The sequence below is a fragment of the Borostomias antarcticus genome (assembly GCF_949987555.1).
Source record: "Borostomias antarcticus genome assembly, chromosome: 21".
In the NCBI taxonomy this organism is placed as follows: Eukaryota; Metazoa; Chordata; class Actinopteri; order Stomiiformes; family Stomiidae; genus Borostomias; species Borostomias antarcticus.
Window position 1 is genome coordinate 15,661,063 of NC_140254.1, and position 24,173 is coordinate 15,685,235.

General features: G+C 46.3%; 1 protein-coding gene across 1 annotated transcript in view; it reads left to right on the plus strand.

The window, feature by feature from the left end:
• akap9 (A kinase (PRKA) anchor protein 9) overlaps positions 1-24,173 on the plus strand; it is a gene marked incomplete at its 5' end in the record, with an annotated part of 84,233 nt that overhangs the window by 36,114 nt on the left and 23,946 nt on the right. The window contains 10 exons of the mRNA XM_084454977.1: positions 355-639; positions 3,265-3,395; positions 4,547-4,749; positions 7,458-7,684; positions 13,643-13,805; positions 18,722-18,816; positions 19,392-19,509; positions 20,772-20,807; positions 21,964-22,196; positions 23,265-23,384. Coding sequence (XP_084311103.1) covers positions 355-639; positions 3,265-3,395; positions 4,547-4,749; positions 7,458-7,684; positions 13,643-13,805; positions 18,722-18,816; positions 19,392-19,509; positions 20,772-20,807; positions 21,964-22,196; positions 23,265-23,384 — 1,611 coding nt within the window. The remainder of the gene's footprint in view (positions 1-354; positions 640-3,264; positions 3,396-4,546; positions 4,750-7,457; positions 7,685-13,642; positions 13,806-18,721; positions 18,817-19,391; positions 19,510-20,771; positions 20,808-21,963; positions 22,197-23,264; positions 23,385-24,173) is intronic.

Here is a 24,173-nt window from a genome sequence, read left to right on the forward strand (position 1 = left end):
ACATTTTTATGTTGGGTTGTCGCAATTATTGTGTTGTTGAATTACTTTCAACCCATTGTTGGATAGATCACTCATCACCAAATGGACTGCACTTATATACAGTAGTGCCTTTCTACCTTAATGGACAAAGCACTTTACAATGGCCTCGCATTCACACACTCATTCACACACCAATGGCAGCAGGTGCCATGGGAGCAATTTGGGGCTCAGTGTCTTGCCCGAGGACAGGAGATTCGAACCGCCGAGCCTGCGGTCATTGGACGTCCTGCTCTACCTCCTGAGCCACGGCTGCGCTGACACTAGTACTGGTTCATTACACCCCTCAGTTTGAACACCACCCGTCTCTCTGTCCAGGTCATAGTGCAGATGTCCGTGGAGTTCGCCCGGCAGAGCGAGCTGGCCCTGGCTGCCAAGCGCGCCCGCGAGTCAACCTCTGCCATGCAGACGGAAGAGAAGGAGGAGGAGAGAGGGGAGGAGCAGACCCCCGCTGGCCTCCCCGGCACGCTGGGCTCGCTGGAGGAGGTGGAGAGGAGGTTCTGGGAGCAGAAGGAGAGACTGGAGGGAGAGCTGAGGGAGAGGACGGCAGAGCTCGGCAGGCTGCAGGAGCAGCTACGCCGCGTGGGACCGCCCCCTGAGCAGGTGGGCATCACAGGACCGCCCCCTGAGCAGGTGGTCAGCAGACCGACTTTTTATACAACGGGTAGTTCTGGCCTCGCAATCCGATTGGTTAAGAGCCGTTGTATATTCACGATATACTACAAGCAAAGCCTCTTCAGTGTTCTATGTGAAATATTACTGCGTCAATTATTACTGCCTGTAAAAACGTTGGTTCCTTTTCTACTCAAGAAAAATGGAAACATTCAATGTCAATTTTTGAGTTCCATCTGTCCTGTAGTTTACCACTCTGGTTTCTCGTCAACACTGATGCAACTGGCAGTTGCACAGCAAAGTTAGGCTACACTCCGCTGCGCCTCATGCCCGTGCGATTGGGGGCTGTAGTGCTACCTTTTGGAAAGCAGATTCAGCAGATTCATTCAGCAGATTGATCAACAGATTGATCAGATATCGGTCCACCGTGTCGGGCATTGGTGGATTCCCTACTTTTTGGGGGACGGTTCTCCCGGAGAGTCTGAATCAGGGACTCTTAACAAGCCCATCCCTCTCCATTCCTCAGAGATTGCAGTGAGATTAACTAGTTGGTCTGGGTTCAGTGAGATTAACTAGTTGGTCTGGGTTCAGTGAGATTAAGTTGGTCTGGGTTCAGTGAGATTAACTAGTTGGTCTGGGTTCAGTGGTGCCTTAGGAGGATTCTTTGAAACCTTACATGGTGTTCTTTGGACAAACCTTCCAGGGCCTTGGGAAGGATAACACTGGATCCTAACACTGGTTGTAGGACGCCTTCCATCGTTGTTTCATATCATTTTTAAAAATGATGGTTAATCGGCTATTTTGAATTGTTTTCATGACCCCTTCCTTACCTCATCATCTCGCGACCCCGCCATCCCTGTCTCGTGACCCCCACTTTGGGAGCCACTGCTCTAGAGTCCAAAAAGTCTAAATCAGTTTAGAACAATGGAAGGCACATCCTAAGAGCAAACGTATGAAGTCAGTCAAACACTGTCCTTCAGATTCTTACTGTGTGTGTACGGTTACTATGCGGACGTCCTTCAGATAGTGATGTTTGCTTTTGTAGGGTTACTATGAGGACGTCCTTCACATTGGTCAGAGGGGAGAAAGCAGGGAATACTTTTCCCCTCCACTGTGCTCGTATAGCCTACTGGGCGCCAGCAATCACAGGCATTTCCAAAACGGAATATCACAACACAAAAAAGATATCCGCTGGAAAAAAAAAAATCCCCATAGACAGACTGAGCTCGAACGTCTGTGAAAGTGTGACAGCCAAAACATTTCCTTGTTGACTGCCGCCCGCATGAGCCTATTCATGCACGCTATCACATTTGAGGAGACTATTGTCAAATCAGCCAACCCTAATGTAGGCTATGGGAAACACTGCATAAAACATGGGGGCATCTGAAGTAGATGGACAGTGTGGGCTAGATGATTCATGTTTGAGGTAGTTTGAGGAGGAACGAATCGTCAAATCTCTGGTTTGAATATGCAAATCTGATTCGACTCAGAGTTTACTCGATTCAGAGTCACAGGACATTGCATTTACCTAAACACAAATGATGTATGACACACTTTCACACAGTTCAGGGCAAAACACGCATACATTAATGTGTGTGCAGAATATGTGTGCATGTGTATTTCTCTATCAGTCACACACACACACACACACACACACACACGCACACCAAGACACATACACACACAGTATAATACTATATTTTGGCCAGGCTTTTCAGGCATTTCTTGGATGACTAGGCATTCCTTGCATCAGTGCCATGGCAGTCAGGTCCAATGTTCTTGATGTGACGAGAGTCAGTCCAACGTGTATTTAAAATCAGTTCACTGTACTTCAACACAAGTTGGCAAGGAAGTTATTGCAATTATGACCTCTGCAATGAATTAATTAATTAATTGCAAAATGCCGCAATTAATAATTCTGTTTTACCTTGAGTGTGCTGGGGGCATGTGGACGAATCACGTGCGTTAATGCTTCTGACTAATCACAAGCATTCCCGCTGAGAGCGCTATGAGCAATTTCACAGATAGACAGATACAGAATACATTTCTCTGATTTTTTATTGATTCATTTTTATATACAGTATGAAGGTGGCACCACACAAAAATGAAGCATGCTTAACAATCGCAATTACAATATCAGGCAAAATAATCGCAATTATTCATTTTGTCATAATAGTGATACCCTAGCATGCAGTGTATGACATGATACAGAAACAAGCAAATAGACCAGTCCAGTCTACACAATGTAGACCCACTGCTTGACATCTCTGCATTAAAAGTACTCTGGACGTTCTAGAGAAGTCATTCTCCTTCCTTGCCAGAAGAGGGAGCCAGTTCCTTCACCAGTCTCTCAGGTGCACCTGTTGCCATAGTAGCACAAAGATACTAGTGTTTTCCCTTCTGAAGGCACCATGGAAGTGAGTGTGCGTGTGTGAGACGCTCGGCTCATTTGTATCCACTTGTGTTAAAGGTTACGCCTTAAGCCTCACTGTACCAACCGATGTCCTCAGAAATACTGTGTTGCAGGCAGTGTGGCGGCATTTGCTTTCCTGTGTAGAGCTCATCATGACAGGACTACTGTCTGTGTTCTCTCTCCTGCCTGTTCGTCCCTTAAAGAAGAGAGGAGAGGAGCCAGACAGAGAACAGGGGGCTGAAGAGGAGCTGAAGAGGAAGAGGACCCTGGGAGCTAAGGTGTCGTCACAAGATGGAGGAGAGTCGTCCACACCTGACGTCATCACCACTGAACGGTACTAATTGGGTTATAATTCTGCAGAAATATGAGTTAAAGCAGTCAAATATGAGTGAAAGCACTTATTACACAGCTCTCTGAAACACTCGATTGTGATTGGAGAATCGAAACGTTCTACAGTCGATTATTTCTCAACAACTGACCGGGGCAACACTGTTCAACTGTTGTTATCTAGATGACATTGCTACATTGCTACACTAAACTCCAAGCGCATATGAAGCTGTCTAGACACAGGGTGAATGAAAGGCAATAGTCAGAAGCTGCAAATGCAATCGTTCCCAACCAGGGGTACACATACCTCTAGGGGTATACTTGAGCAGATTGCAGGGGGTACGTGGAAAGATTGGGGATTACAATTTATTTCCAAAATCATGAGAAAATATTCAAAGTAATTTCATAAGCCCATTGATAGAATGGTACGTGCTCGCTGCAACTAGCAGCCCCCTGGCAGGTGTCAACTGTCACACAAAACTAGGGAGGAAAAAAATCTGAGCACATGAACTCACGAACCAACTAGCTAGCAAACATGGCTAAATGTACCTGAATGGCTAAATGGCTCAAACGTCTAGTTGCTCAGTTTCAGGGATGCCCAGTCAGAAAAGGAAAAAAGAGACCAAGCCCAAACGCCGGCAGTTTAGTGATAAATATATTTCGTATGGATTTACTTGTATGTCTGCGGATCCACAGTCAGTGTTTTCTTTGTGGTGAAGTCCTGACAAATAATTAAATGAAGCCAGCCCGTCTACAGCGGCATCAGAGCACCAAACGCTGGTCTTTGTAAAACTCAGGACTTTTTCAATCAGAAACTCAGAATTAAAGTCAAGTCAGACTTCACTGAATAAGAGTGACAAGTGCGTCAGTCAAAGAACTGGAGGCATCTTATTTCATCAGTTAAGTCAAAAAAGACACATTCTATCGTCAAAGTTCTCATTCTCTATGCAGCCGGACTTGAGCATAATTGCATCTGCATCACGTAGCCAGGACATAAGCAAAAAAACGAACTGGTGCACATTGCATATTACAACGGCACGTTTTACCTCTGCAAACTATCCAAGTAAACATCGGCAGTTCTGCTGCTGCTTCACACCACCCCGTGTAATCAAATCTCAGTTTGACGTGCCGCTGACCTTTTTCTTGGTCCCCTCTCAGGAACCTCTTGCGGAAGGCTAACGAGAGCCTCCGCCAGGTGCTGACTGACGTCCTGAAGACCACCGCCGCCGCTGAGGAGACCATCGGCCGGCATGTGGAGGGTCTGCTGGAGGCGTCCAGCAGGGGGAAGCACCCCTCACAGAGACCCACCTGGCACAGAACCGCCGGCGAACCCTTCAGACCTTACAGCGGCCATGCCGGAGGTTGGTTGGCTGAGCGCTTCACACTCTGGATCACAGCACGGGGGAACTCGTGTTTTTGGCTTGACTAAAATCATCAGATGTCATTAGAACTGTCTAAACCAGTGTTATCGGTTTGAAACCAAGGTTGCCCGTCTTTGAGGCGTTGGTTCACTATACAGTGTGCTGACTATAGAATATAAATAAAGACCCTTTCACTGGTTGAATAACTTAAAGCTTAGTTACAGTACCAAGCATCATCCTGAGGGATACTATACACTCTGCTGTTCCTGGCTGGTCTACATGCTCAACGTTAAAATGCAAAACTTCACACTCAACCCAGCAGCAAATTTATGCACAATGATATATTGAGACAAAATACTTACCTACACCAACTGCCAAAGATGTTTCCCCTTTGAGGGTATTCTGAGGGTGGAACCATCAAAGCTTTTGATAGCATCATCGGGTCGTCCACAGAGAGACAAAAATGGCCTCCCATTTTCGTCTCCAGGTATCCCGGTCCTCCATACACCTGGCGATGCCATCAGTGGTGTCCACTTCCACATCCATCTTAATTATGTCCACACATTTTTTTGGTAGGAGTCCTCGTGATGATAGCATCAAAACAAAAGGAAGAGCTTGATCCACCACCATCACACTCATTCTAAGTCTGATTTCCCTGTTAGGAACTACTAGTATTTTATACTTAGAGAGCATGTTTTCGTGCTCGCAGTATGCGTACTTGAAGTCATGCATCAAACCTGCCTGAGACTGACTGTGGTGCAGATAGTAGAGAAGTACGTGTGGACGTCCCCACGCGCTGTCGCTTGTGTGGACTCTTTCAGCTCTGCGCACAACATTAAAAGTCAAGTCCAACATGGCCGTCACAGGAAAGTACTTACTGTATGTCAACATGAATCCCTCACATGTAGCACTTCAGAAGTAGCCTGTGTGCCGTGTCCACAAAACCAGAATCTTAAGATGATCTAGCGATTCCTTTTGAATTAAGCAGTTACTGTCACAAAGCTAATTATCTTCCAATCCTTAAAGTATCCTTCCCCAGATTTGAACCTTCAACCCTGTGATCAACTCCCCGGACCATTCCCAAAAGATAGCATCTTATATCTGGCATCATATATCTACAGTAGCATCATATATCATATCTAGCATCATACTGTATATCTACAGTAGCATCACCCACCCAAAGTGTTTTTGCTCCTCATGTCATGTCTCATTTTAAGTGTGTCCTCAAGGTGTGTCCTTATTTGACATCTATCTAATCCTGCCAAGTCACATTGTCCTTTCCTTAAGCTTGTGTGTTAAAGCCAGTCTCTGTGTGGGAACATCTCCCATCAGGTAAACATCTGTCCGTTCTATACACACACCTCAGTGCAAACACACTCACACACACAGATATGAGGACTGTACACACATGCAGGCATACTTGCGCGCGCACACACGGACACATACTCTCACTCAAGGATGCACATGTTACACAAACACACACACCACTGTTTTCTGTTTTAATGCATGATGAAGTTCATCATTAAGGCTATGTTTTATATCTCAGAGAGCTGCTTGACTATTTCACCTTTCAATTTTATCTGGTATTGTCTTTTTTTTGGTAATTAAATGTTTTTATCTTCAATTTTCAGCGGGGGAAATTACAAACAGATGAACACACCTCGCCCCCCCCCCCCCCCCCACACACAGACACAACCTATCCCTCCCAACAGCGCTCCCCTTATGGAGCACACTCAGAGCAGGGTCAGATCAGGAAAAAACACTCATGAAAATAGAAATAATCAGGATTAGGTAATGAATATGTAGAACGAAAAGTTTACATTTACAAAACAAACAAGAAAATAATTTCACCCAGCACAAGTCCAAACGCATGTTACTGTAACACGTTTTTACGCTGGTCTGCAGCATTCCTCCACATTTCTAGTGTTGATGCTCTATGGTATTCTGTCTTAGATTATACTTGCTGTCCTTTCCTGTCATTGTTCAAAGAAGAATGTGAAAGCCAGTTTGTGCAGTAGATCACATGGAGAGTGACAGATTTGACAGACAGACAGAGCCAAGGAAAGAAAGAACTGGTGTCCCTAAATACAAAGGCGATTGTGTACTGTATTTATCTCCTGAAACACAGGGGTCATTCAGTAGCATCATGTCTGCCCTGTCCTGGCCAGCGCTGTCTTTGTACATTTGTGTCTTGGGTGGCACTACCAGTTACTTGTTGTTAGGACTGAGACCATAGCTGGTTCTTTCGAGGGATCAGAGCTCATTATATTCTTCATGAAGCCATGTTTAAATTGTTATATTTGTCTAAGAAAATTACTGGTTCACCCTTTGTAAATATACACTATGAATGTGTGTTATTGGAGAACATTGTTGGTGGTAGAGATAGTAGTATGCTACTTTGACTGAACAAATCTAGTTTGGAAACATTTATCTAAATTTACATGAAATAGAATAGAATTTTTATGCTCCAAATGCTGATTGCATACTTATGATAGGTGCTTATTTCTGTATATGTTTATAATAATGTTGTAATTTATCATGTAAAGGGTTTAACTTGTTAGTGAGTCATTTTCAATTGTATCCTAAATTTGGCTCATGCAGTTTGTGTGCGTCAATCAATATTCCTCCATAAGAGAGCTGCCATTTTAGGACCTAATACGACATGCTTTCTGATGTTCATCATTGCTCTCCACTTTGTCTGAATCTAGACTCCACCACGGAGAGCTGCCAGAGCAGTGAGGCGGGTGACGTGAGCGTGTGGTCGGGCGAGATGGAGACGGACGAGGGTCTGGATATGTCCCAGCAGACGCCGGACACCCTCTTGCCGGGGGCCGAGCTTCAGCTGGAGAACGAGGAGTACCTCATGAATATCAGCACCCGCCTCCAGGCGGCCGTGGAAAAACTACTGGTGGCCATCACCGAAACGACCAATCAGGTAGGAGGACACCCTCGTAGTCAATGGGTAGTTTGCAGAGGTGAATGTATGTTTGTGAATTATGCCGGTGTTTCCTGGGATGAATAGTTATAAAATCAAAACAAGCGCACATGACCATCTGCCTGGAATCTGTTAGGTTACATAAGCAAGCCTCTTTCTTGTCCTGGGTTAGAAGTTTTAAACAAAGTCGCAGCAAATCCTTAATTGCGCTAATCTTGTGGATTGAGCACACAAGTACAGTAGATAAAACAGAGTCGGATCTAATGTTGCTCGCGGGGACATTCATTTTCACTCCACTTCAGTTTGTTTACCTACAGGTGAATATAGAGGGGGACATCACTTCTTCTTTCACCCTTTTGGAGGACAGGGAGTCATTCTGATTGGTAGCGTTGGTAGTAGCCTTGATTCTCGATAGAGACGTCTCCAGACTTTGGGTGGCGGGGGGCGGAGATCTGGAAAGTCTGGCATTGCGAGACTAGGCTAATTGTGACGAGTTGAATTTCAGCCAAAGAAACTAAAGCTTCTATTTGGCATGAACTCTTGGCATACCTGTACTTTATTTTTGCTTTACTTTTTTTTTTTTACATACTGTACAGACAGGCTGATTGTGAAGATGTGTGTCCTTGAAAGAAAGAAACAGCGGTTAGTGTGTACCATATTAGCAAAGTTATTCTGCTTTCTGTCTTTTAGTTTTCTCAGTAGTCTCTGTCAATGGCCTGCGGGTCCAGGAAAGCTGTTCTATGGCCTCCAGGGATGTTATTGTCATCGTTGTTTGACATTTTTGTCTGTCACCAGCTTTGCGTGTAGCTGTTGCCAGAACGGCACTAGTGAATGAGGGCCCTCGGTGAACCAGGGTCTTTGTAAAGCGCGTAAATGCCCACATGCACAATGCACAGACAATGTCCGACCCCCTGTGGTGTCTGTCTGCTTTGCTCCGTTCACACAGTCTCAATGGCGATGAGACTGGAAAAACGGTTTGGTCACCGAAGAGAGAACCAGTCTAGAATTCACTCACAATAGAGCTGGCTTGTTGCCTGCGGTTGCCTGTAGATACGGCGCTCATTTGCATGAGGCTTTGTCTCTGCGACTGGCCTATTATAATCCAGCTGGACTCGCTTGGCCCCTCCCCCGCGGGCTGCCTATGCACACCACGTGTGTCAGTGGTACCCGATGCCAGCCGCTCATCAAGGCCTGGTTCATGCACATTCTTATATAAGTAACAGTGACTGCATGATTCATCTTCTGGCCTATATTCAAGCATTATTAACAGTGTTGTGGTTTCATCTTGGCTATCTAAAAATAGCTTAAAAGTAATTTCAGGTCAAGCGTGAAACTGTTTCAGCCCTACAGTACAGTATATGAATATCTGAGTACATGACTGTGGCAAAAGCAATAGATTAAATGAACTACAATGTTTGCATTGCGTAGCATTGGTTGTCCATTTGTTCATGCTGACATTTTCATCAGGTAGCATTGATGACTTATTTGTTTGGTTTACTCCTTTTAAAGTAGCAGTTTCTGTGGATATTTTCTGTTGAATCACATCACTGACTGTCCAACATTGCCAAAGGCTTTCATAGTGTGAATGACCATGCTCAGTCACCTGTAACCTTACCTGGCTATTACACAGGTAAGGGGTGTGTGTGTGTGTGTGCGTGCGTGCGTGCGTGCGCGTGTAAATGCAAGTGTTTCCTCATCATTCGGATAGCCCAATAAAGGACAGCGGCTGTTGTACTCTGAACCACCTGGCCAGTGTTCTGTTGTCACAGGCCAACCTTCGATCAATAAAGCACTTCTCTGGAATGTTGTCACAGTGGACTCGTGAAACATCACACTAATCACCTCAGACTGGATATACAGTAACTACCCTGTGATGGAACCAGGTTCGCAAAGCAATCAAACTGTCCTTCTTCACAACAGTTGATTTAATGTTTTTCCAGGGAGCATTGATTAGATGTACGTTGGATAGTCTGAGTGAATGATTGCTGATTGCTGTTTCTCGTCTGTAAGGGGCCGTGTGAACAGAGATTGATGTACAGTAATGACCCACGGCGGAATGTTAAGTGTGCTGTCGGTCGTCTTCGTAAATGATTTGCGGCAGAAGGCGTTGGTTGCTCACTAACCTGTAACAGTAACCAGTGAGACATGTTGATGGCGCACGACCAATGAGTTTTACACTTCACTTGTCCAATAAACGGAGAGAATGTGGAGAGAGGCGGGCTGAAAGCTGAACACTCCTTTCCGGTGGGGGTTCAGGACACCTGCCTCAACGCCTGCTGTAGAATTAACTATTAAGAACTAACTACTAAGAAGTGAGAGAAAATGCCGTGGTTCTTGAAATCATCAGAGCAGGAGTTTTATGGTCCTTGCAGAATAGAAACTGGTTTCTACCACAGGAGGCAAAGTGACAACCGGCATCAGATTCCCAGTAAACCGTGATGGGAATGTAGCCTTTTATCCTACGCCGGACACAACCCTACATGAATATGCAATGGTTGTTAGGGCTAGCAGAGAACAGGGCAGTCTTACGGGTCAGCAGCTGACCTGTTCAGTGACATACCCCAGGCCACTGTTTATGGTCCTGAGGGACAAAAGGCCAGGCCAGTAGAGAGTTGTAAAAGAGTGACCCTCCCCCCTGCCTCAATGTGACTGTACCAGGTGGTTGAGATGGGCCTGAACTGAGGCTCTCACACCTTTTCCCCACAGGCGGTTCAAGGCACGTCCCAGTATACAGAAGAGACCAGACAGGAGTTCCAGACAGACAGACAGATTTGACTTTCCTGTCACATGCCTCAGCCCAGCTCGTCTGTACTGACGTGGGAGGTGAATCCGGTTTGACGAGCTCTTGCCGAAAAAGGGCGTGTGTGAGGTAGCGAGTGTCTTCCTATGTAGAGCTACCTGCCCCGCTGAAGCCACGCCCCCACTCCCTCCCCACGCTCGCACAACAATATCCTGCACTATCGATGCAGAAGGAGAGAGAGAGAGAGAGAGAGAGAGAGAGACTCTGGCTACAGCTGCAAAACACTGGAACACAGGGATTTAGTCCCCCGAAGCTTCCTCCATGATTGTTTAGAGAGAGAGAGAGAAAGAGAGAGAGGGGGAGCAGGGAGAGGAAGAGGTGAAAGAAAGAGTGTGATCGGATAGGCTGAGGTAAGGAGAGAGAGAAGAGAGAGAGACAGCAGACCGTGAGAGTGGACAGAGAGAGATCGGGGCGGGGGACAGCGTGAGAGACCGAGGGAGAGAACCGACATGGACAGAGAGACAGACAGAGGGGGGAGACCTACAGCGATGTGACGGGGGGAGGATCAGGGTAGGGCGGGCAAAGGGGGCGGGGCCCAGGAGGCGTCCCCTCGGGTCGCTGTTGCCGTGGCGGCATGGCATTGTTAATGAGCTTCCAGAGGGAGGGAGGGCAAGAGAGAGAGAGAGAGAGGTGGAATGAGAGAAATGGAGCGAGCAAAGGAGTGTGAGCTCTGCTGACTGGCAGGGTCACACTGTGCTCTGAGAGAGAACGAGAGAGCGCGCGAGAGAGAGAAGAATACGCTTTGGTCTGGAAGCTCAGTGACTGGATTTAAGTCTATTTTTTACTCCTCAGTCACTCTGAGGCCCCAGGTGCGCGGCCTGTAAAACGGATTGCCTTCTCTTTTGCAACACACCGGGAAGCACCGCTGCTCTCTGCCCCGACGCCGACATCTCGCGGTTGTTATCTGAGCACCTCACGCTCTCAATATTTACCTGGGACCTGTTCCGCCGCAACGGGACGACATGTGATCGGGCCGGCGTGGATCGGAGCAGCGCCCCGGGACCTTGTTTACCCAAGGCTCTGCGCGGCGACGGCACCGACTCCGTGGAGACGGTTGCCTGGCGCCCCGTTGCGACGTCGTCGTCTGCGGTCGGCGCTCTCCCTCCGGGTCTCCGCGGCCCTGCGTGTTAGTGATGCCGCCATCCTCGGCCAGAGTCTAGTAGGCGCCCGTCACGAGGCGAGGGGGGAAGAAGTGCGCTCGGCCCGTACCGAGCCGGACACCTCGCCAGACGCCCCGCCATGGATTCCTACCGGTCCTACTGGAACTCGCCCCGGCAGAGCGCCCTGTGGGTGGAAGGGGAGGACCAGGACGTGTACGAGGTGGAGTCCCGGGTCCCCCTGCCACGACCCTTCCCCCTCCCCAGCACCCTGAACGAGAGGAACGCCGTGGTGGTCCAGACGCAGATCTCCCACGTCAACCACAGGACTAACGGTCACCTCCTGAAGGTGATCTCCAAGATATCCCTGCCCACGCCGCCCTACACAGTAAGTTCGGCAGCGTGCAGCTGACTCGCCACGGGGCAAGACGTTCTGGAGCGAGTCTGAGGCGTTTGTACTTGTCTTGTTTGAACCGCAGCGTCCTCGCTGCTCTGTATGTACTGTAATTGGTTCATTCTGTCGTCGTCATACCGTCATACGGTCTGACTTCTAACTCCATGCAGCATACTTTGACCTCTGTGTGTACACGTATAGGACTAGCCTTTATCGTAATGGTGACTGGTCGTTATCTGTTCCAGTAGCAAAACTCAACACTTTGCCCTGACACAGTGACAGCGACGTGAGTCAGCAGAAAGGATACTGTTCATCCTGTTAGTGTTCTGTAAGTGTTCAAGTGCTCAACATCTGTCCTCTGCTCTTAACGTCCCAGGTGATCATGTGACCGAGGTTAAAGTATTCTGTGATTTATGTCTGCTAGGATCTCGTGACTACTTCCTGGTTGATGGAAACTTACACTATGGGCCTTTTTACAGTTATATGTTTCACCAAGTAGGTGAAATACACCCCCCTTTAATGTTCAATCAAAGAGCCATGGAGACTGGCTGAGAAGATGCGCGTCCGCGTCCGTTTACGCTCACTATTTGACTGAATGTAGGCAGAGACTTTGGCCGAGACATTTGCTTTTACACTCGAGACAGAGGGGGTCACTTTTATTGGACTACGTGCCTCGAAAGGTGGCATGAGAACGGGGTTTCAACACAAACATTCTCCCAGAGATAGTGTATTTACATACAGACCCAAAAGACGATTATGGGCCTTCTAGCTGAGATCTGTCGCCCGTGACGGCATGGTGTACATATGACCTTTACTGCGGGAGATGAGGGTGTGAGAGGGAGAGATAGAGAGTGACTGTTTTACTGCATGCAGGGCGATTAACAATTCAGACAGAAAAGCAACCTACTACCTGGCTGTCATATGAATGGCATGGGTGCAATCGGTTCACCATGGTTAAACACAGGAAGAATGGCTCCTCGGTCCAGGGGTAAGACTCTCAATTCGGGTGCGAGGCGTCCCGGGTTCAGATCCTGGGTGAGCCTAAGTGCCAAGGTCTAGCAAATGGCACATGGTACCTGTGTCTTGTACATATGACAAAACAAACATCGTTGGATTCTTGAATCAGTATACCACCGTAGCAGAGCTATGGAAAATTCACTCAGTGTCAAGTGATGTTTCGTGCTGCTGTTCAACTCAAGACTTGAACCTACCTCATAGCCACCGTAAACCTTTTTCTTGGTGATCACACACTACTACTCCTTTAAGATATGCTGTGTACATTTTAATATAAAATTAAATGTTAATGTGCAAACTCTGGCACAAGACAGGTGTACTGTATGTGCATAGGTTACTCTTGGTGTCCCTCAGTGGGATGACCATTCCTTGTCCTAACACCTTAACACTGTCCATAACCGTTGTCTTAACACTGTCTCTGTCTCTCCCTTCAGTGGGATGACCATTCTTTGTCTTAACACCTTAACACTGTCCTTAACCGTTGTCTTAACACTGTCTCTGTGTCTCCCCCCACCATGGGATGACCATTCCTTGTCCTAAAAGCTTAACACTGTCCTTAACCGTTGTCTTAACACTGTCTCTGTGTGTTCCCCCACCGTGGGACGACTGTTCCTTGTCTTAACGTCCGTCTCTGTCTTGTCATGTCCGGGCAGCTGGAGCACGCACGGCTGACCCAGACGGAGCTGATGCGGGAGTCGTTCAGACACAGCCAGGAGATGGAGGAGCTGCTGCAGAGGCAGGAGGAGCTGCAGGAGAGGCTGGGGGAGGAGGCGCGCGCCCGGGAGCAGCTGGCCCTGGAGCTCCACAGAGCTGAGGGTAAGAGCAGAGCTGGGGGGGGTCTGTGTGTGTGTGTGAAGCGTTGTGTGATGCGTATATATACTGTGTGGGTGTGTGTGTTTGTAAGTGGAGGGTCAAAAAGCGATGTGTGTATTCTTGGGCTGCTCTACTGAAGAGTTGGCCTACATGGGGGGCTGTGTGTGAGAGTGTTTGGGGGGCAGGTGACCAGCTGAAATGGAGCTTTAAGTGAAAGTGTGTGTGGGGGGAGGGGCGGGGGTGGAGGTATGTAGCAGTGATTGATGAGGTCAGACGACAGGTGTTTAGGTGATAAAGGAGAGTGTCAGAGTTTTTTGTCTGCGTTAGACTGAGTGGGAACACAGGTGAGTGGTGATGTGTTAGTCGGAGGACATTTGATTGAAAGGAAGCGCTGTTTTGGTTGAGAATCTGCATTGCTTTTTTTTTTAAGTAATGGACATTATTTAAACATGAACATTTTAGTCATTTAGCAGAAGCTTTTATCCAAACCAACTTATAAATAAGTACATTTGTCTACAGTAAGTGAACAGACTACTGTACCGTTTCAGCACTTGAAAAGTGCTTCATAAATAAAACATTTATTATTATTATTATTATTACTGTACCATCCCAGTCATCGCCAGTAAGAACAGATCAAGATTCAAGATTCCTTTTATTCGTCACATGCAACGTATGGTGTACAGTCACAGTGAAATGTAGCTGCCGGCTCCAATATTATGCTACAGATAAACTCTAATACTAATACAGTAAGAACAGGTGACACCAGCAGACAGCGCTAGAGAAAGGATGAATATTTGTTCAACACAAACCAACAGAGTTACTTACGAAGTGGCACTAGTTCAATAAAAAGGTAACAGATGATTCAACACTGAAAACAAAATGTAGTGAAAATTAAACAGGGAGCTAGATGTGGCCAATCAGCATCTTGTGTTCTAATCACATGAAGCAGCTTATTTGAGTTGAATTTGACTAGGCCCTTCAGTAGGTTGTTGTTCTCAGTGTAGTGACTCTGTGGTCAGCGCAGAACGAACCCCTGGGCAGCGTCCGTTCACGTCCTCGCTGGGGGTGGGGAGTGTGACGACACATCCCCGTCAGGCACAGTTGGCTGACGAGAGCCGCGATGGTTACAAACATGTGTGTCACACTCAGCAGGCCACCCCAGCACACACACACACACACACTAGTAAAAGCATGTGCATCACACTTAGCAGTCCACCCTAGCACACACACACATTTTAGAGTAAGACTGCGTAGTGCGTACTGCAGCACCACATTCAATGCTTTTAGACAGCACATAGCAAGCATTGCCATATACAAGTAGGTCCAACATTATGATGGTGAGTGTTAATGATGGTGTGTTTACTGTGTTTCAATATGCTCTTCTTTAGTAGTATCCTGTTCTTGAGTGTTTGTGTGTGTGTGTGTGTGTGTGTGTGTGTGTGTGTGTGTGTGTGTGTGTGTGTGTGTGTGTGTGTGTGCGCGCGCGCTTGCGTGCATGTGGGCCATCTGATAGGAAGGCTGACGTGTGGCAAATTTTACTACTATCATAAAGCTATCTCCACCCAGCCAGTGCTTGTTGCCATAGAGGGAGATACTGTCTTTGAAAAGCCTTTCAAATATCCTCCTGTTTTATGATCAACTGTCAATGGATGTTTCTCAAATTGACTTTTAGAGTCAAAGGTACGGTAGTACAGGAGCTTGATATCTTTTTCTTTAAGGAATGACATCTGCTTTTCTTCCATGACTCTCAGGCCTGTTAAAATGTCTTGGTTCTGAATCACTGTTACCAGAGTCATTTCATAGAATGATCAGAATAAGGTCTGTACATATTTCTACATTCATCTTTGGACATAAGAGATAAACACGCCCTCAAACTCAAATAAGATTTTGTCTCCATTTGCGTCGCTGTCTTCCTATTGAAACATGCTGAATGTCAAGCAACAGTAATACGCTCTTTGTCTGGAAGATCCGTTCCCTGTTCTCGCTGGGTGTGGTGTTGAAAACTGGTTTCAGTTATCAACCCCTCAAAAAGACAGGCTTGAGGTGGCATGAATATGTTCCGTCGTGACTGACAGAAGCAATTAGCTAGCCTCAGAAGCTCCCTGAGGCTGTCAGGGGGGGAAATATGATGTAAAAGCAGTGTTATTTCACAGCAAAGTCAGGGAATGATCCGTTGGAAATGTAGTTCATGTGCGGTGTAGTTTTACAACATGTCACATGGCATTGTCCAAGAATCGCTCACCTGTATCACAGCCTGCTGTAAAATAATCTGTTGGCCAGCAGAGAAATGATCATGTTCACTTAACCTGTTTGATTTGTGTATTCATGTGAAAATGTGCATGCGTGTTTGTATGCTGTGTCAGCATGGCCTTGGTGTAGTGTGCTTTGCACTGTGCTGAATGGTACTGAATGGTACCGTGGCACCGTAAACAGGAACGCGTTTCTATGAGACCAAGACAACACCTCCCTCATGAGACTCAGACCCTGTGTGGTTCAGTCCTCAGGGACCAGCCTAACAGTACATCCTGATATACCTGTCACTGCAAGAACCGCTTGTCTCATTAACATAACTTGTGGATGGGGCCGTACTCTTATGCCGGGCTCAGACTACAGGATTTTTGGGCCGATTTATCCCCGATTCACCCCTCCCGACAATCGGAGGAGAAATCTGGTCTAGAACGTTGGTCGGGGCCGATCATCGGCCCAGATTATCTTGTAATGTGAGGGGTTCACAGATCCAATCTTAAACCTCCCGATCGAGACCAGTGGTTCGTTGCTCCCTCGGGCACGATAAGATCCTGTAGTGTGTGATGAGCCGTTATTTTCAAATCTTGCTGTGTGTGCTTGTTTGAGATGCGCATGAAGAATATCTGTTAAGATTCTCCTTATGTGCGTGATGTAACCCAATTTCGAAATTGGTTAGGATTTTAAATATCCTGTAGTGTGAGCCCGGCATTATTCAACATCATTCCCGCACAGCACACAATGTCCCCTGGCTCGTACGATGAAGTGAGACTGAATGAATGCATGAACGATGGAACACATAAATGTTTCATCGGCATGCAGCATAAGGGCCTTAATTGGTCACTTGATCTGACTTTGTCAAATAACTAATAGGTTAGCTGTGCGTAAAATAGTTTTAATGTCAACCCAGCAGACTGAGATAGTCGAATGTCCCCTCAAACGGTGTCACCAGAGCAATGATGGTGGACTGCCAAGGTCACACCTGGACACAGCATTCCACCATTCAGCTCATTGTTTTATTAACCTGTATGCTTTCAGCTGGGTGCCTTGAGTTTAACTTAGAGATAAGAGTTCTGTTGCCTACAATCAAAGACATTTCTAACATTTCTCTGAGACATTTTGTAACATTTCTTACACAGTATCACTGTTTTGTTCTAGCTGAAGAGAATCCTTTTCATGCATGCGCGCACACACAAATTAAAGGCATATTACAGTATGAGTTTACAATAAACAAGAGAGCAAACTGGACCACCGAAAGCATACATGACACTTGATGTTTATGTGACTCATGTATATCGTTGTTAGAGGACTTTGTAAGTGCACAATGTAATTCCTGTGATTCCATTTTAATCATGGTTTTGATCTGCCCTCTGTGGCACTACTTTACTGTGTTGTCATACTGTAGATAATGTTGAAATTTGTCTTCATAGACTCACCAATTGCCAATTAGTATCATATTACAGGAAGTGTTTACACATTTCAGCTATATTAAAAGGAGGTTAAAGAGAAATTTAATGTTTTTATTCACAATTAATTAATATATTTATAGATGTTTGCCCTGCTCTTTCACGTTTTCCAGACAGCTCTTACTAACCCAGTGTGCTCATAAGTAGAACGCAGACTGAGTCTTTATTGAGTGGTTGTTTCCTCTGGCGTTTTCAATGCTAGACTTTTCTTATTTATTAACCAATGCAATCTAGAAAATTCCTCACCCCTGGCTGGTTAGTCCATTCACCCATAAAAGCAGCCATACCCCAACACCGAAGCCTTCCCACGTCCAGCCCAACTTTATTCAAGCATCACAGTCTCTTTTCAATGATTCAGTGATTTTGCCATTTTTTTAACAATTTGTACACAATTTCACACGTTTTTGATCTTGTTGTGCTTTCCTTACTTGCGCACTTGCCAGTATTCTTGTCTATTCAGCTGCTGTCTCAGTTGAGTCAACCTGAAGTGATCGTGTGCATACCTGCATATTTATTTTTGTACTTGGCTTTCAATAGCGTGACTTTTGTATCCATATCGTGACTGAGAATAGACTGAAGAACTGTGTTCTGGGTAGAGAGGACCAGGACTCGTACTGTTATGCCTTCTCCTGTGGAGGTATGTAGTCCGCCCCGTCTGGCTCACATGCCAGTGCATTATGCTTGGTGACCTGTGAGGAAGCATGCAAGAGTAGACTCATCTCATTGTGTTGGCAGCTCAGGCCTCTACAGCCTTTCAAGCAAAATAGGTCGGACATGCCCCTGTGTATGTGTGTGTGTGTGCGCGTGTGTGCGTGTGTGTGCGTGCGTGCGTGTGTTTGTCTGAATACGTATCGGTGTGTGTCTGTGATACCCAGTTGTGTATGGTTGATTGTAGATTTTCCTTCATCTGGATGGGCATTGTCTTTTTAGTTCTGCTGCATTGTTGGGTGCACAGATACAGTAGGTTAGCCACATGTGTTGCAGGTCTGCTCTTGTCTACTCTAAGCCTCTCTCTCTCTCTCTCTCGGCTTTCCCAGAGCTGATGTCTAAGCCTCTCTCTCTCTCTCTCTCTCTCTCTCTCTCTCCCTCTCCCTCTCCCTCTCCCTCTCCCTCTCCCTCTCCCTCTCCCTCTCCCTCCCTCTCCGGCTCCCTCTCCCTCTCCCTCTCTCTCTCTCTCTCTCTCTCTCTCTCTCTTTCCCCCCCCCCCAGGGCTGATTGATGGATATACGGGTGAGCGGGCAGCACTGGAGGAACAGCTGCGTCAGAAGGAAGAGCTCCACCTGATCCTGGAGCAGGACCTACAGGTGACACACACACACACACACACACACACACACACACACACACACACACACACACACACACACACACACCACGGTAGAGAGAGAACACACAAGGGTCTATACATGGCATCAGACAAAAAGAAATCCTCATGCTAGGACTTCCCCCCACTTTGACCACCTTTGCTTTCAGGGCTCTGTATACTGTAGCTCAGGAGGTAGAGCGGGTCGTCCAATGATCGTAGGGTTCGAATCCCGGCTCCTCCTGACCACATGTCGATGTGTCCTTGGGCAAGACATTGCTCCCAATGAGCAGGCTAGCGCCTTGCATGGCAGCTGCCACCATTGGTGTGTGAATGTGTGTGTGAATGGGTGAATGAGAGGCCTTCATTGTAAAGCGCTTTGGATAAAAGCGCTATATAAGTGCAGTCCATTTACCATTAACCATTTAGTTAGTAACAGAGGGAGCATACTAAGGAATGGCACTTATTGACCATTGATCGGTACAGCATCATTACATAACAAGTACTCTCTTCTCCATCAAATCAGTACTCGGTGCTGCGTTCACCTCTTAAGTGAATTCCCGCTGGTCCTAACAGGTGACGAGCAGCCGTCTGAACGAGCTGGAGCAGGAGAGGCTGCAAATGCTGGAGGAGCGAGAGCTGCTGTCACGGCAACAGGACGCCATGAGGGAGCTGGCCGGTCCCCGCGAGCTGTGTACGTATCCCAGCAGGCCGTGTGGTGTGAAAGGAAGGAGCCATATTAAAACTGCTGTCTGATTTTTCTGATCAACTAGACTGTACAGATATCTTGAACTAACTAAGCTTTTAACACAGTTTAGGTTTATGAAGGCATATGAATGTGCTTGGATAGACATGGACAGTATGATATGATATATCATTGAGGGGATAACTATACTGACATTAATATACCGTGTAAAAATCTAGTGGTGATATATAGGTATATAAAGGTATAAAGGTATTATGCATTGCTTATTAACATTATTTAGTAATTATCCTGATGATGTGAACACTAAAGTGACGTGTGTACTACAGTATGTAAAGTTAAATCAAAGTGTGTGCCCTTCCCAAACAACTGCAACTCTTGTGACATTCCTAAGATAGTTGTCGCAGGGAACAAACGGGTTAAAAAGACAAAGACCAAAACGCGACTACTGTTTTCCACACACACGCACAGGTCAGCCTCTATTGGTCAGACGGACATTTGCATAAATGTGACACATCTAATCATCATCGGATCATCTGCCACGGCTATCGGCTATTGGCTATAGCCACCCCGCATCTTATTATGCAATGTTATTTTCATATCGAATGATTCTATCTGTATCTCGACTGGAATATTTGCCTGTTATGATGATTCCCCTCCAGTATTTAGTCCCTCAGTCTAGTCTACTCTAGTTTCAGTACAGTATTTCACCAATGCCCCACGGTGGTTGCGATACAAACTAATGTCTGAATTGATGTTACAGTATTATAATGATTGCAATTGATACCCGTTTAGTTCCCTGTGTGCGTGAGGTCAAACCTGTTTCTGCCAAGAAGTATTCGATTATCTCTGCCGCTAGGCAGACACTGATTCCACATGGCCTCCAGTCTATTTCCAGTTATTCCATAGGTCCACAGGTGAACAGTCCTTAATGGAGAGGTAAGTGCAGTACACTCAAGGGTAATACTCCAACATACTGTACTGGACGGGAGCCATTTCAGGATCTCTTCAGTCTTGCTGTCAAGGCATTGGCTCATTCATCCTCAGCCAACAAATCTTTAACCAATACCACGGCACACAGGCAGTAAGGCCCCGCCCTCTCTCTCTGTTTTAACCAATACCACGGCACACGGGCAGTGAGGCCCCGCCCTCTCTCTCCGTTTTCACCTCGCATCCCTTCTCCTCCAGTCTCTTCCTGTTTTATGACCAGACAGGAGCATGTTGAATTACTGTGCTTTCTTATTCTCCTATAGGCCTAGTTGAAGCTGTGGTTGCAGCACCTGAAGCAGGTGTGTCCACATCAAGCATGGCCCGTCTCATCTATGTACCTTTATATCATCTCAAGTCGAGTGGCAGTCACCGACGTGTTCTTTTAACCTCAAATCCAGCAACTCACCCAATAAAGCTTGGAGCTTTGCTTGCTATGGTCTCACTCACTACTCAAATCACTAACCGATGCTTGGGCTTTCATGTTGATTCACTTTTCTATGTCATGGTACCTCACGTCACGTCTTTTTGGGTTAATGTGAGCATTCTAATTTATTTTAGCATGACTATTGAATAAGATCCATATGGATATTTGGAGCTTTAAGAGATTTTACTGTCATTATTTCCTCATTGGCAATCATCGCTACCTCCATATTTAAATGTCGGTGTAGTGCCCAAGGGTGTTTCCTGAACCCTAACGCAACTTAACATTGCATTGTCCCGACAATGTCACCTATCCTGGGAGTGAGATAATTGTCAATCAGGTATTCTCCCCCTTGCCTGTCAATGCATATGGGTTGTGGATATTGCACTGTCTAAGCTGTCTGTCTGTCCTTGGTCTGTCCCTTGCACTCTTGCCCTGTTTTCTGTTGTACTAATACAGTGGGGTTTGATCTCCCAGGTGAAGCAATGTTGGTGGATTCATTGGTGGCAGCGGATGTTTAATGGGATGTTTGTGGGGACAGCACTGGGAGAGGGATTGTCTATTACATATATGATGCTGAAATGGACGACCTAATAGGATCAGCATTGAGATAATGAACTGAAAGCTATATGCACAATGCCAATGCTGTGCCGTTTTGAAAGCTTTCCAACTTTTGGGAAGTTCAACTTTTTCCCTCATTTGTTGTCATATGAAGTGAATTAGTGTTTAAGGTGTTCGATACTAGATAATTATGTAAACAAACCAAAATACACTACCAAAACTGTCTAGTGATCAACTACAGCCAAGATACAAGGGAATATTAAATGTGTGTAGAAAATGTTCCAAATGTGTTTTGAGTGAACACTCCCTTTAAATAGTGAGTAAACCTTTGGCCTCAAGCTTGGCAAGGAGTCCATTTCAGCATCCCGTCCATTGCGGGAGTCAAACCCGAGTCATCTGTCTTTTCAATGGCTGCTTCCTCCCGAGTTCCAGTAACTCACACCTCCTGTGGTCCACGCCTCCTCTCCTTCCAGACCTCCTGGAGGAGACGGAGAAGCTGATGAAGGAGAAGGCGGAGGTGCAGCGCCAGGCGGAGAAGGACAGCCTGGACCTCCAGAAGCAGGTGAAGCTGCTGGAGGCCGAGCTGGAGGAGCAGGTGGGCAGGGCGGCGGAGCTGGAGCACGCCCGCAGGGCCGAGAGCGCAGACCTCACACAGCAGATCCAGGCTCTGGAGAAACAGCTGGAGAAGAACAGGAGGTTCCTAGATGTAAGGGAAACCGCCGAGTGAATGTTGGATGGATTGGTGAAAGGATGGACTGATGTGTAGGTTGATGTATGGGAAAAAAATATGTGTAACCTATTGTTCTGATACCCATTGGAACACACAGTCAGTAATTGTCCATTTAGTCCGTCTCTTCGGGTATCGTATCCTGGCGCCATACAGAATGGGGAAATGTATTTTGCTCCTAAGTCCCAGCTGAATGGTGGTCAATGGGCGGTTATTCACTGTACTTATAGCAACACTAATCGACTCCAAACTACTCAAAAGCACATACAGTAGCTAGATTCTGTTGGCCGAGAGGAATCCAATGATGTCCAACATTTGGTTGATTGTACAGACAGCTGGATCGACCATCCAATAGTTCTGGTCACTAATGTTTTTAGCATATGTGAATGGAAGAGAACATAATACATAATTATCATCATGACTAGTGGACATTTTCTGTTTGGCAAGTCCCATGTGAATGATAGCTTGGTTTGGCTAATGTTAGCAAGCTAGCTAGCTACTATTGTACAGGGTAGACAATAGAACGCACCAGTTGTGGGCAAAGCTGACCAATGGCAAAATAATTCTAGAGTAGCAGGGATGCTGGCATGAGATAATAGTAGTAGCATTGTTAGTATTAGGACGGGGTTCAATTCGGAGCAGTAATTCTATTGGCTGACTTAACTTGGGTTCAGCAGGTATATACGCCAGAGCAGCGCAGCGTGAAGGGAGGGGCGGAGCCCCGGAGCAGTATTTTATGTTAAAATTACAAATCGTAAATTAATTTAAAAAGTCCAGCCCTGTCATGGTCTGCCTGAGACCCATGCCAAATATGAACTCTGTCAGGCCGACTGTCTGAGGAAAATGCGAACAGATGCAGATACACAGATACCAAATATGGAGAGTTGGTAATTTGTGTTAGAATAGATGACAGCCTTCATTGGAATATTTGGCAAGATACAGCCTCCAATGTAGTTTTTCCCCGGCCTTGTTCCCAGTCATGTCAAAATTAGAATAAAACCTAATTACAGTTTGTAAGGTCCCTCTTCACCTCTGACCCCCTCCCAGGAACAGGCCGTCGATCGGGAGCACGAGAGAGACGTCTTCCAGCAGGAGATCCTGAAACTGGAGCTGCAGCTGAAGAACCCCCAGAAGCTGCTGACGGGCTCCGAACAAAGAGGCAGAGAGGTAACAGTTCCACAGCGGGCCTAGCGCTCAACCCTGTGGGATTGCTACAGAAAGTTTCTACTTCCATTGCTCTCCCACAAAGGGAAGAGGCGTAATTTAGACTCTTAAACTTGTAGAAGCGACCTCACACACAAGGCTCACTGTCACTCTGAACAATAGGGAGGTAGAATTACCTGTGCTCACCAGAACACGATCCCCAGACTCCTCTGCCTGGAGCTATTGACACAAACGTGTTGCTGAGAATTATGCTGTTTATGCTGGTTTTGATTTCTTCAGGCGTTGCTGAGGTAATCTCCTCCAAAATGATACCCATGGTGATATTTGTTTGGGTACAGAAGGTGCTCACTTAGGACAGGGATTTTTTTCACTGCAACAACACAGTACGGCATGATGCCAAATTTGGTTACAGCATGTTGTACAGTATACAGTACAAATGGAGGCTTCACATTTTTAAAGGGAAACATCATTTGGAGTTATTTTAGGCTGGGGCATATAGGGCATCTCTGCATCACATCATGAACTGCACTGCAGAGGACTTTTTTCAGAAAGGCATCTTTGATTGTATTACTGCGACATCTGTTTTCTCAAGGTGTCTGGCTAATGTAGGCTGTGTCCCTGTGGCCGATGTCCACTAGGAGCTACTGATTTCATTCGGGATTTTCTGTGCTATTGTTTGTAGTTATTAACATTTTAGGAGATTTTCCGTTTGAAATGTTGTCAACTTTTAGATATCATTAATAGTATTGGCAACCTTTCATTGTGCGATTCTTCTCCCCACATCCACCTCTT